This window comes from Rousettus aegyptiacus, unplaced genomic scaffold (genome assembly GCF_014176215.1).
Source record: "Rousettus aegyptiacus isolate mRouAeg1 unplaced genomic scaffold, mRouAeg1.p scaffold_m13_p_15, whole genome shotgun sequence".
Classification (NCBI taxonomy): Eukaryota; Metazoa; Chordata; class Mammalia; order Chiroptera; family Pteropodidae; genus Rousettus; species Rousettus aegyptiacus.
The window spans coordinates 28,517,480-28,532,026 of record NW_023416290.1 but is presented as its reverse complement, the minus strand read 5'-3'; the positions used below and the strand labels follow the sequence as shown (position 1 = coordinate 28,532,026).

General features: G+C 37.8%; 1 protein-coding gene across 1 annotated transcript in view; it reads left to right on the top strand.

The window, feature by feature from the left end:
* CDH17 (cadherin 17) overlaps positions 1–14,547 on the top strand; it is a 50,900-nt gene that overhangs the window by 17,017 nt on the left and 19,336 nt on the right. Inside the window, exons 9-11 of the mRNA XM_016129509.2 lie at positions 3,628–3,843; positions 8,848–8,924; positions 10,829–11,020. Coding sequence (XP_015984995.2) covers positions 3,628–3,843; positions 8,848–8,924; positions 10,829–11,020 — 485 coding nt within the window. The remainder of the gene's footprint in view (positions 1–3,627; positions 3,844–8,847; positions 8,925–10,828; positions 11,021–14,547) is intronic.

Here is a 14,547-nt window from a genome sequence, read left to right as displayed (position 1 = left end):
CTTGCTATGTTTCCTCTACCATTTCTCATCATAGCTTTATATTCATATAAGAACTCCTACCATAAGAACATTATGATTTCTGGGAGTTTTATGACTTTTCTGGATTTGGGAAAACTCTTATCTATCGTCCATTGGTGTTGAGCCCATTGGCTGAGCAGGTTGGAATTTCTTGAAATGTTTTATCTGTTGTTTCATATGAGTTTTAGAAGCTTTACAAGGTTAGCAGTCTTATATGACTACCATTCCCAGGGCTTTGCTGCCCTCTGGGAAGATCCTCACATTCCTGTAGACCTTCTCATCATTTTCTTTTGGTCTTTCTATTCTTCTTGCTGCATACTTTTAACACAGTGGGTAGTGTCTTGGAAGCTTGATAAGCATTGCTTGTGTGGCTTGCTTGCTCAATGCTTATTTCTTTCTTCTTGCTGTCAGGAGTCATATGTAGGCTACCTGTTGTCAGTGTGTTTTGCTTAGGTCTTCTCATTTTCATTTATGCTAATTCTTGCTACAATAGAGAGTGTTAAATGATAACTTGAAGAATTTTAGTTAATTATAAGAAGGAATTTTCTAACAGCAATGGAATGTGTGACAATAGCCAAGAAACACTTGTAGCATGACTTTTTTTTGAAATCTAGGATGATCTAAGATGCCGAATGAAGACAAAAGACTTCTGAAGACCTTTCTAGATAAAACCTCAAGTCTCTGCATATAGCCTAAAATTTAGTATAAGTTGTGTATTGCTGCATAACAAATTGCCCCAAAATTTAGCAGTTTAAAATAACAAATATTTATTATCTCACAGTTTCTGTGAATCAGGAATCTGGCTGCAGCTCATCTGGGTGCCTTTGATTCAGAGGGAGAATTCAGAGAGAGAAGGAGAGAGAGTGCACTAAGAAAATGTTGAGTGGATGGAAGTCAGTCTTTTTATTACCTAATCTTGGAAGTGACATTCCACCACGTTTTTCATATTTTATTTATTAGAAGTGAGTCAGTAGACCCAGCACACACTCAAAAAGAGGAGATTACATCAGGGATCAATATAAGGGCAAGGGGTTGTTGGGAGCCATTTTAGAGGCTGCCTGCCATATTAGTTTTTTGAGACTGGTGAGAAAATCATTATTGGTAGAATAAATTGTTCTGGTAAAATAAGCTGTCTATGCTATTTGCCTCTCTAAAAGTGAGAATTTATTTTGTAAGAATATTTCAAAGTCTTGAATGGACTTAGTGGACCAGGAATCCTTATAAATTAACGCAGATTGAATCTATTCTATATATGTAGGCTAACAAAGGTACAAAACAAAGCCCCTGTCCTTTGGGGGGCTCACTGTTTAGCTCAATGGAATACTAAATTATTCCTTAATGTGTCTATATTCTCCTGTTTGGTGTCTTCTATTAGCCAAAATCTCATGAGACTCATTTTTCCAAGTCTTAGCAATGCCAACATTAATTTTGGAATCCCTTTTCCTACCAAGTCCTATGTGTTTATCCAGGAAATTTAGTTTTTCATAAAGTATTTATTTCTGAGTGCCTCAAGAGGTGCTATATACATGACACCTCCAAGTCATTTTGGGCTGCCACTTGTTCCTGGCCTTTGGCACTCTTTTCACTTCTGCCTCATCCACAAAGTTCCATATTTACAGCGAGTAACATCCCTTAATGGAATTTCCATGGTCACTTATGTCAACAGCTTCATGGTGACTCTGACAGCTGGAAGTTTCCTGTGGAGTGAGAGAATAGGGTCTTCTGTGTCATACTCACTTGCTGAGGGGAAAGGTCCAAAATATGGCTGCTGACACCAAAGAATCACAGAATTCAGTAAAACGTTCTTTCATCCCAGTACATAGATACTTTTCTTACAAGGGCAGATACACATCACAAAGGTGACTTGGTTGTGATGGATTCAGAAATAGCAGCTGCTACTCTACTAGGTACATATTTTCCTCTGCTCTATTGCTCACGATGATTCCCTTCATCAACGTAATGAGTCATGTCTACATGGGTCCAGTTCCATTATAGACATAATGAAAGTATTTCCTTCTACTACTCACAGTTAAAACTCTTCAAATTTCTAGATAAGTCAGTGGATGCCAATTGATATAGGAGAGGGGTTGTTAAACCTAGGTGTCTTCAAGTTTTAGTCCCACAGTGGGGTTCTTGGTTTATGAAGAGAAACCCACTATTCCCACTTCGCAGAGCAACAGTACCAATCAGACCTCGCCCAGAGCTAGGTGAAGCACTGACTCATAGCCTCTGACTTCTGAAACTCCCTGGACTGAAAGACTCACAGGAATAAAATACTTAGGGCCATAAAGTGCAGTGAGGAAGAGAGGATAGGATGCATGCCTGTTTTTTGTCCCATGTTACCTTTAAGGGTAGTGTCAGTTTCTGCAATTGTTCCATAAAGTTGCTTAGAAGTGACCCACGGTTAGCTTCTTCAGTTATACCATCTGCCTTGTATATTAGTGTCTGAGGGTGGCAGTAACAAATTACTACAAAGTTGGTGTCTTTAAATAACAGAAGTTTATACTCACAGATTTGGAGGCTAGAAGTCTGAAATCAAATCAAGGTGCCAGCTAAAGAAGAATTCTTCCTTGCCTCTTCTGGCTTTCAGTCCCTCTTGGCATTCCTTGGCTGCTTGTGGCAGCCTAACTCTAGTTTCTGCACCATTATACCTATGTCCTAATCCTCTGGGTGTGTCTCTGTGTCTTCTCTTTTTATAAGAACACCAATCACTAGATTTAGGATGATTTTATCTCAAGATCATTAACTAATTACATTTACAAAGACCCTATTTCCAAATAATATATCTGGGCTTTTGAGTGAACTTAAATTTTGGGGAGACACTATTTGTTATAGATTGAATTATGTTCTCTCTAAATTCGTATGGTGAAGTCCTAACTCAAATACCTCAAAGGGTGACTATTATTTAGAGATAGGGTCTTTAAAGAAATAAAGGTAAGATGATGTCATTAGTATGTGTCTTAATCCAAATGAATTGATGTTGGTATTGCTAAGACTTGGGGACATGAGTCACACAAGATTCTGGCTAATAGAAGATACCAAACAAGAGAACATAGACATATTAAGGAGTAATTTAGTATTTCATTGAGCTAAACAGTAAGACCACCCCTCACCCTCAGGCAAAGAAAAGGAGCATTGTTTTATACTTTTGTTAGCCTACATATATAGAAGAAACTCAATCTTAATCCAACATCCTGAATCCATCACCAATATAGGGTTCTTCTAAGAAGAGAAAATTTGGACACAGGCATGTACAGAGGAATAACCATGTGAAGACATATGGAGATGACAGCTATCTCCAAGCCAAAGGGAGAGATCTCAGAAGAAACCACCCCTGCTGACACCATGATCTCAGACCTTTAGCTTTCAGAAACTGTGAGAAAATAAATTTTTGTTGTTAAAGTACCCTATGTTGACCCTATAAAACTAATATACTACTCAACACACTACACCATGGAGAGGGTTAGAAGAATCAAAGTAAATCTAATAAATTCAGTCAGCTATTTAATTTATAGCGGTTTCTAGGAACCTGCTCATTCAGCGAAACCATTTTATATTAGATTAAAAGGAGACCGTAATGGATAGATTTCCTTCTTTTCTTTTCCATAGGGAGCAATATTGGGACTCTTATTGCCAATGACACAGATGAAGCAAACACTATCAATAGTTTTTTAGAATACAGAATTGTGGATCAAGCCCCCAAGTCTCCCAAAGAAGGACTCTTCCTGGTCCAAGCCTACACAGGGGTGTTCCAGTTAGCCATGCAGTCCCTGAAGAAGCAAGACACTCCTCAGTACCATTTGACAGTAGAGGTGTCTGACAAAGGTTAGTACCACATTTGCTTTAAAGAGTGAAAATACTTGTTTTCATTTTAGTTGTGATTTGTTAAGCTGCCGTAATGCCTGGGTATATTACAGAAGGATGCTGTTTAAGAGTTCTTGCTTCTCAGGTGAAACATACATGCAGCACAAAGGCAGCTGGTCCAAGTTACAACTAAGCAACATTATTGCTTTAGTCCTAGTCCTCCATGAAGCAGATGCTAAGAGGGGATTAAAAGTACAAGGATTTTTTATTAGGGGAAATGCCTATGATAAAAGATGGGAGAGATACAGAGAAGACTGGGAGAATCATCAGAGTTAATACAAGCCTGACCCTGAGTGAAGGAGACAAAGGGGAAAAAAGGCTGGTGGGAGTATCATAGACCACTGAGCAAAAAGTTTGGCAAGGTCATTAAGGACTCCAAAATTAAACTGGGAAGGAGTCTATAATATTTAAGAATGAGCCTGCCTTTGCATGCCTGCCTTCCTCAGTCACTGGCTGGGAGCAGCCATGAGAAGCAAGGCTTCAGTGCATACGTGGTGATGGATTTCAGAGTGCAGCAGTGGAGTCATCATCAATTAAGGTCCTTCTGTTGTTGGAGGTCAGCAAGGCATGTTGTCATGGTCGCCATGATCATGAACAAGAAAATCATATTTTCCAATTCTTGTTTGACTCAAAGGATTCTACTCCATGAAAATGGGGGGAAAATGCATCTTTGAGAAGTTCTGTCTTTTCCTATTAGCTTCTAGTTGGCCATTTGACAATATTAGGAGACATTCTTCCCTACTCATTATATAATTTCAAAGCAAGTGATTCTTGACTTTTGTTGTATCAAAAGATCCTTTGAAAATCTGATGAAAACTATGCATTCTCAAACAAATGCATACATTCTCAGACAAATGTGCACAGACACGTGTATTCAGAGACAGACTTATTTTAAAGGCACATATATTCCTAGGTTAAGAACTAGGTTAACGAAAACTGCACCTTAGGTCAACAAATAGTTCAGTAAGTGCGTAACAAACAGTTTAGTAAGTGTATAACACTTGGGAGGAACAAATTATATAGGTATGGCACAAATTATATAAGTATGGAGAAGAAAGGGGCATAATTTTCATATTCTTTACCTTTACACAGATGTTGAAATACTGGAGCGAACTGGGGTTTAATAGGCCCCCAGCACGGAAATTTTGAGAGTTAGTAATTTGACTAATATTGAGGGTCTAACATTTGTCTAGTGTTATGATAAAAAGGCACAGCAAAAGTGATAAGTATAATAAACCATGATGAATTAACAATCTCATACCATTAGCCTTCCATTCTTTCAGCAAACAGTTCTTGAGCATTTACCTTGTTTGAGGCACCATTCAAGGTACTGAGAGTGAGCCTATGAATAAAATCCAATGTCTGTCCTCAGGGAGCACTTATGATAGAGGAGGTAGACACGTGAGTAAATAAAATGCAAGATGCATGTACAGGTTTCCCGTGAAGGAAATGAGTGACTCAGTGGAGGGATAGAATAGGCAGGGCTTTTTAGAAGAGATGACATTGAGCTGAGTTTTGAAGGATGAATATGATAAGTTACAAAATAGTATAGCATTTACAGAGGAGAAAAAAATTCCATTTTCAAATGCATGGGAAGATGAAGCAATTTAAGACTGTAAAAGCCTAAAGCGGAAATCATATTACAAATTGTTTATGTATACAGATACATCCATAAAAAATATGAGCCAGAACATAAAATATATTTATATGTAAATATATATGGGCGCATGTGTGTTGATATAATTAAACATTAAAGTGTGCATTATAGAAAATTAGACTAGGTTGTAATTAATATAGTTTTACATAAAATCATGGAGAGCTTATTAACCAGGAGGCCCCTGATGGCCCAGAGGAAGTTTGTACAGAGAAGGGAGCCAGTGTGCAGATCCTAGGACACCACCCTCTGCTCCTACTACCAATCTTCTGCCATTCTTGTTGTCTACAAATTTTGGGAGACTGGCCTTAGCTTTGATCAACATGCACTTATTTATACTTTGATTATTATTAGGTTACATGCCTGGCCTCATTTCCAGGGCAATGAGCACAAACTACGGTGTAAGACTGCCTGAGTATAGTCTTTAGGGCCCCAGAAGGAAATAGATGGCCCTCCTCAAAAGGAGTAACAAAGTTTTAAGAAGGAATTATTTGTGAGGGTTGTGGGCAAGGTGAAGGGAAACTAACAAGAGGTATGAAACACAATGAATAGCCCTTCCTACTATAAGATGTGAAAGGTTGAGGGAAGGGAGCATTATCTGAAGTAGCAAGTCCCGTGCCTGTGGCTATAGACAAGGTTGCTAGCAGTGTGGAACTATACCAGACCTCTCCCCTCCTTCTCTTCCTCACATCTCCTGCCAGTGCTACCACTGGCAGAACTCACCTATTACCCAGAGGGACCAGAGTGCTCAGTGATGAAGTTTATAAGGTAGGCCTCCTAGACACAATGTAGGGTAGAGGGTGGGGAGTGGATGGAGAGGAGAAAGGGAGCACAAAGATTTGAGTTATGCTCCATGACTAGTTAGTTGTGTGACCTTGGTCAGGTTACCTAACTTCCCTATCCCTTGGCTTCCTCATTTGTGAACTAAATAACAATGATAACAGTACCTACTTCATCAAGTTAGTATGAAGGTGAAATAATACAGGTAAAACACTCAATACAGTGCCTGGTACCTAGAGAATACTAACAATTTGTATTATTTTGAGAACCTCAGTTCTTTTTTTAATTTTAATTTTTCAATTACACTTGACCTTTAATATTATATTAGTTTCAGGTATATAGCATAGTGGTTAGACATTTATATATGATTTACAAAGTGATCCTCCCAAAATTAGTCTAGTACTCACCTGGTACTATACATAGTTATTAAAATATTATTGACTATATTCCCTATGCTTTACATACCAATGACTATTTTGTAACTACCAATTTGTACTTCTTAATCCCTTTACCTTTTTCATTCATTCCCCAGGTGCCCCCCTCCAATCTATCAGTCTGTTTCCTGTATTTATGAGTCTGTTTCTGTTTTATTTATTTTGTTTTTTAGATTCTACATACAAGTGAGATCATATGGTATTTGTCTTTCTCTGTCTGATTTATTTCACTTAGGTCCATCCATGTTGTTGTTAATGGTAAGATTTCATTGTGTTTTATGGCCAAGAACTATATATATATTCACCTCTTCTTTATCCAATCATCCATTAAGGGGCACTTAGGCTGCTTCCATATCTTGGCTATTATAAATAATACTGCAGTGAATGAAGAGGTGCATCTATCTTTTCGAATTAGTGTTTTGGATTTCTTTGAATAAATACCCAGAAGAGGGATTGCTGGGTCATAAGGTAGTTCTATTTTTAATTTTGGAGGAACCTCCAAATGGTTTTCCATAGCGGCTACACCAATTTACAATCTCACCAACAGTGTACAAGGGTTCACTTTTCTCCACATCCTTGCCAACACCTGTCATTTGTTGATTTATTGATGATAGTCATTCTAAAAGAATAGAGCCAAGAAATAAGCCCACACCTATATGGTCAATTAATCAAGGAAAAAGGAGGCAAGTATTACAATGGGATAAAGAAAGTCTATTCAATAAAGGGTGTTGGGAAAACTGGACAGATATATGCAAAAAAAAAAAAAAAAAGAAAAAAGAAAAAAAGAAAAGAAACTGGACCACATTGTTACACCACATATGAGAATAAACTCAAAATGAATTAAAGGCTTAAATGTAGTAACTGAAACTGTGAACTCATAGAAATAAACATAGGCAGTAAACTGGCTGATGTTGCTCTTAATATTTTTTCTGATATATCTCTTTAGGCAAGGGAGACAAAAGAAAAAAGTAAACAAATGGGACTACATCAAATAAAAAGCTTTTGCACAGCAAAAGAAACCATAACAGAATGAAAAGAAAACCTACTGAATGGAGAAGATATGTGTCAATTATATGTCTGATAAGGGGTTAATATCCAAAATTTATAAAGAATTCATACAACTCAACACCAAAACAAAATGAAACAAAACAATACAATTGAAAAATAGGCAGAGGACCTGAATAGATATTTCTCCAAAGAGGGCACACAGATGGCCAATAGGTATATGAGAAGATGCTCAGTGTCACTAATCACCAGAGAAATGCAAATTAAAACATCAGTGAGATATCACCTCATAGAAGCCAGATTCTTAATCTTTATACATAGTACATTGTGATTATTAGAATAATAGTGACCCTAACAAAGAACCTGTCATGTTGTTTCTTGTTCTGGATATTTCCCTGAGCTCTCCATTCCCACCTACATCCCATGCTCATCTTAAAACCAAGTTGAATTTGCTGTCTCTGAGTAGGTCTTTGGATTGTCAAACCCACCCCTTAAAGACTGTGTCATTTCCCCAGAGTTCCATGAGCCACCTCTTCCCCTCTTTTGCCTCCAGCAGACTGGGCAATAAAGCCCTTTGAAGGGGACTAATTGTACCACTTTCTCCCTCACTTGGAGGGGAGGGAATAGGTACCCCAAGCTTTCCCTTGATAGGAAACAGAGGAGATGCTGGGATGTTCTGAGAAGAAAAAAAGCTGACTGGGATGCTCAGGGAAACCTTTCTGAAATGACAGTTTTTGCACTGGGCTTTAAAGGCTATTTAAGTTTCCGTAGCTAGAAACTTAGAAGGCTATTTAAGCTTCTCTAGTTAGAAAAAAGAGGCTGCTTCACAGAAAAGGAGCAGTCTTCCTCAGAAACAGATCTTACTCCAGAAGGGAAAGGTGGTGGGCTGTCAGAAGCCCATGGGAACTGCATTCAGGACTTCTTTCAGCCTCCCCATAGGGAACAGAGGACGCCGTTTCCACATAAATTGCATATCAATGGCAAAATTGTAACTATGGCTGTCACTTCACTGGCCGATATTTTCTTGCAGGTATCTAATTTTAATGCATAATTTTTCAGTGAAAATTTTTGTGATGTGACTTTGACTTTCAGATTTCAAGACCCTCTGTCATGTGCAAGTCAACGTTATTGATATAAATGATCAGATCCCCGTCTTTGAAAAATCAGATGTGAGTAGTTGTCATCGTTGTTTTTTCTTTACTTTGTTCATATTACTTGACCCTGACTTCTGGAATAAAGACACAGACAGTAAGGAAAGATGCCAGACTTCACAGGTAGCCTTAGTCAATGCACTGGTAACAAACGCAGACACCTTCTTCAGTGGAAATCTTCAAGGAACAATAACATTCACTGTTGTAGTATCAGGGAACATCTGTTTATAAACTGCCAACTGCTCATTTATTCCAAGGGCTGCTTAAAAACTGCAACCACAATCTGTCAAATTGAAAGGAATTTAGTGGATACTTGCAGTTTGTCATTATATATTTTGTGTGTAATAGGACAATAAATAGATTACTGGTAGGTCTCAAATAAGCATTTTTAGTAAAAGTTTAATATTTGGAATATTGGCAATTTAAATTCATTTTGCAATAATTGGGTAAGAGAAGAAAAAATCTAATCTCTGGCTTAAGCCAAAGTAAAATGTGCTCAAGACATTTGCAAAATTAAAAACATTGGGCAGAAAAAGCAAGGGAAAAAGATCAGTTGAGGACATCAGGAAAAATGTTTACTTATTGTTGATAAAGGCTTTAAACTTGGGGCAGTTTTATTACTACTTCTTAGAAGGGGTGTCTCCATTTATTTATTCTGGAGCAGAGAGAAGCCCATTTGACTCAATCGTTATGTCATGTTAGAAGTCAGTTATGAGGCAGAGTTCTGTGATGATGTTCACAAATCAAAATAAGGACAAGGCTATGACAAAGAAGAGAAGTTGATTTATGAGAGGGCTTGGGGTGGTAAGAGGTATGAGTGACTGAATGTAACTTGCGTAACAGGCACTGAGGCTAAGCAAGCATGATGCAGAACCGTTTTCTTCGTGGCCTCCATGATCCCATCTTTGTCTTGAGATTTCCTTTCATTACATCTAGACAGTGGTTTTAGATAAGCATGAGAATCCTGCTTTGGGAGTCTCAGAGCTTGGAAATGCAAACTGGGCTCTAGAAAGTGAGTCTGCCGCTCTCACTGCTGTGGTCCTCTCCTGGACTCTGGCTATTTTCATCTTTAAGATTGTGATTTCCAGAGAGATGATCTGGGAGATTTTCAGTGGGGAGAGTGGGGGATGGGATACAGTCTAGGCCAGTGATTAAGAGCGCAGGCTTTGAAGTTGGACAAACATGGGTTTGAATCCCAATTCTATGTGATCTTGAGTAGGTTTTACCTCTCCAGTTCTTTGTTCCTCTGTTAAATCGAGAGGATAATATAGCTACTCAGTAGGGCTTGTTTATCTTTATTGAGTACATACTATGTACCAGGCACTCAGAAGCTTTACATGCATTATCTCTCTATCCTCGCAGAAAACATGAGTAGTTCTATTTTTATTACCACCATTAGACAGATGAAGAAACTGAGACTTAAAGACATTAGGTAACTTGCTTTAAGTCACTCAGCTAATAAGTGACAAGCCTAGAATTCATACCCAGGGCATTTGGCTATAAAGTTCAGGTTCCCAACTACTACTTCTTGATTGACTATGGATTTATTAAAATAATGTATGTAAAGTACCTGCCACATTGTACATACTCAATATTTAGTGCTTATTTATATCATCGCTAGCATAATAATTACAATAATAATTATTAGATGTGGGAGGGAGAGTCTGTTTTAGAATTCTAAAACACCTAGTAGCTCTCTGAGATGTTGTATTTGTTGGTACAGTGGATATCAGTCTATGAGTGCGACTGATGTCAAAATCAACTGCAAAATACTCATCAATAGGAAGAACAGGCTTGGTGAGTATTGATGCAAACTCTGACTTGTGTCCATTCTGAAACCAAAGAGACAAGTTAGCTCTTTGGCAATTATGCTGAATGACAATGCACATTCTCATCATTTCCTTTCCCTGTTTCCTTTTTAGTATGGAAACCTAACTCTCTCTGAAGATGCAGTCGTTGGGTCTGTCATCTTAACCATCCAGGCCACTGATGATGATGAGCCATTTACTGGGAGTTCTAAAATCCTGTATCGTATTATACAGGGAGACAATGAAGGGCGACTAGGGATTGAGACAGATCCCCAAACCAATGCTGGATATGTCATGATTAAAAAGGTAAATAGCCTTTTAATGGAATTTGTTTTTTCTATTGATTAATTTACTTATGGCCATGCAAGGACCTATAGGCAGAGGTGATGTATTAGTGGTGGCCTCTCAGGTGGGGTGATGGACTCCTGGAGTACTCTCAGTCACTCCTGTCCTAAAACACAAAAGGCCTGGAATCTAGTTCTGGGTCTGTAACTAACTGACCAAGTAAGCTTTCAGAAGGGGGGTAAGATTGCCATATAAAATATATAAAATACGGGATAAACAATTTTTTAGTAAATGCCCCATGCAATATTTAGGACATATTTATATTAAATAATTATTTGTTGTTTACCTGAAATTCAAATTTAACTAGGTGGTCTATATTTTTATTTGCTAAATCTGAGTGGGAGTGTGCTCAGGGTTTTACTTGTTCTTTTGAAAATGTGTGGAGTTTGGATGAACCCTAGGAGCCATTTAGACTGTAGACTCTATTCTAATGTGCCAGCCATAGACATCTTTTTTAAAATGACAAGAAATTAGTAGATATTCTTTCAAGGTTTAATAGACAAGTCTATCCTTTCATCCCTTCCTCCCCACCCACCCCTTGTTTTTATCTTTTATGGTATTGCCAAGCCTACTGGTTCTTACTTTGTCTCTTCCTCTGTAAGGACTGGGCAGACTGCAGCCAAATTCTTGATTACCATAGTACCTGCTTATTTGACCAGGATCTTCCCATCCCTCTCTTAATCTATTCTTATCCCCCACTGTGTACACCTAAATTTTGATCCTTTTCTCTGTGGCTGCCTCATCCATGCTTTAGAGCATGTAAGCAATTTACTAGATGACTCAGTAGGAAGCAGCACTCTATCATCCAACATATTGAGAATTAAAAGAAGTCAGAATCACAGCAAAAGAGACTGCAAGCATAGTTGAATGTTGAAGGTTTGCAGTATAGTATGCTGAAGGCTACAAAAAAGAAAAAAAAAAAACCTAAAGACTCTGGAGGAAAGTTTTGAACCACAATAAAGGAAAGCTGAAGTACAGGCTTTTGAAGACAAAATAAAATAATTTCACAGGCAATGGAAGCACCAGAAGAAGAGTGCTAGTGGTGAAGCAAGCCTTAGAACAGTGTCATAATCCTGATCCCATTATCTACCATCTACTCTGCTTCTGACAGAAGGCTTCACTGGGTTTTAGCAGTGAGGTTTGTGTGTGGACCAACTCAAATCATTAGCATTTTGTGTCAGTCTGACATTTGGAAAAAGTGCCATTACTACTGACTTTTCCATTCTGTCACAATTTTGTCAGCAACTGTTCATCCAAATTACAAATGTGTTAATGGTAGGTAAAATTCACCGAGAAGCCCATACCTCACAAAGGTAGCCCATTTCACTTTATGAAGCACTTCTGCAGATGCTCTCCTTTGCTTTCACACTGATTCTGAGGAACAAGGAATAGGTCCCACTCTATGGATGAGGTTCAGGCCCACAGCAAGATATAATCAGGTACCCCAGTGATGGCAGAGCTGAGAACTTGACTCCAGGCTCTGGCTTCTCTCAGGAAATTATTTCTGTAGAGGCCTGGTGATGTCCTTGGCTAGCTCTATAATCTTGACCAAATGATGTAACCTCTCAGGCCTCAGATTTCTGATCTATAAAAATGAGTGAAATAATAGCAAATTCTTCATGAGGATGTTGAAAGAGTAAATGTGAAAATATGTATATCACTCTTAACATAGCATCCAACAGATGATAAACTTAAATGTTCAGTATTATCTTAATCCTGATTAATTAGAACTAAGGCAGAAGCCAGGAACTTCTGGTAGAGAGATGTGCTTTCCCTTCTTGCCACAGAACACTGGCTTGTCTAATACAAGAGTCAAATGGGGACTGCTGACACAGCCTCTTCCGGGAAGCCCTGGAAATCAGTAATTTCTTATTATCTACTTATTTATTCACTTTGCTGTTTATTTATTTATTTATTTATTTATTTAAATTTTTTTTGCCTTTTATTTATTTTTTAAAGTTTATTGCAGTAACATTGGTTAATATAATTATATAATTTTCAAGTATATATTATAATTTGACATCTACATATTCTATTGTGAATTTACCACCCAGAGTCCAGTTTCTTTCAGCTATCGTATATTTGATCCCCTTTACCCACTTCACCATCCCTCAACTCCCCTATATTTGACCACCTTTATCCTGTCTACCACTTCCCTCCTCCCCCAACCTCTACCTTCTGCTAACCACTAGTCCATTGTCCATATCCCTGAGTCTCTGTTTGTCCTGTTCATTTGTTGCTTTTAGGTTTATATTCCACATATAACTGATACCATGTGATTTTCAACTTTTTCAGTCTGGCTTATTTCATTATCATGATTATCTTGAGGTTCCAGTTTGTTGCAAATGGCAGTATTTCATCTCTTCTTATGGATGAGTAATATTGCATTGTATATATGTACCATAGCTTCTTTAGGCAATCATCTATCATAGGATGGACACTTTAGTTGCTTCCATGTCCTGGCCATTGAGAATAATGATGCTATGAATATCAGTGTGCAAATATCTTTTTGATATGAGTTTTCAAGTCTTTGGGGTGATTGCTGGATCATATGGTAGATCAATTCTTAGTTTTTTGAGGAAACTCTATACTGTTTTCCATAGTGGCTGTACCAATTTGTAGCCCCACCAGCAGTCTATGAGGGTTCCTTTTTCTCTGCATCCTCTCCAGCATTTGTTATTACTTGTCCTATTGCTTATAGCTATTCTAACAGGTGTGAGATGGTATCTCATTGTGGTTTTGATTTGCATTTCCCTAATAGCTAGCAATGTTGGGTATCTTTTCATATATTTGTTGGCCATTTGTATAACCTCTAGGGAGAAGAGTCTATTCAGGTTCTCTGCCCATTTTTTGATTGGATCATTTGTTTTTTTGTTATTGACTCATATGAGTTCTTTGTATATTTTGAATATTAAGCCCTTATTGGAGGCATTGCGTGCAAAAATATTTTCCATTCACATGATTGTCTCTTTACCTTGTCGATGATTTTTTAAGCTGAGCAGAAGCATTTTAGTTTGATGCAGTCTTATTCATTTATTTTAGCTTTTAATTTCCTTGCTTTTGAGGTCAAATCCATAAAATCCCCTTTAAGTCCAAGGTCCTTGAGTTTAGTTCCTATGTTTTTTTTTCCCTATGGATTTTATTGATTCCAGTCTTATATTCAGGTCCTTAATCCATTTTGAGTTAATTTTGGTGTGTTGGTGATAGATAACAGTCTAGTTTCATTCTTTTGTAGGTGGCTTTCCAGTTTTCCCAGCACCACTTGTTGAAGAGATTTTCCTTTCTCCACTGTATATTTTTGGCTTTTTTGTCGAAAATTATTTGCCCATATAAATATAGGTTACTTCTGGACTCTCAATTCTGTTCCACTGGTCCATGTGTCTGTTTTTCTGCCAATACCATGCTGTTTTGATTACTGTCGCTTTGTAGTATAATTTGAAGTTGGGCAGAGTGATGCCTCCAGCCTTGTTCTTTTTTCTCAGGATGAC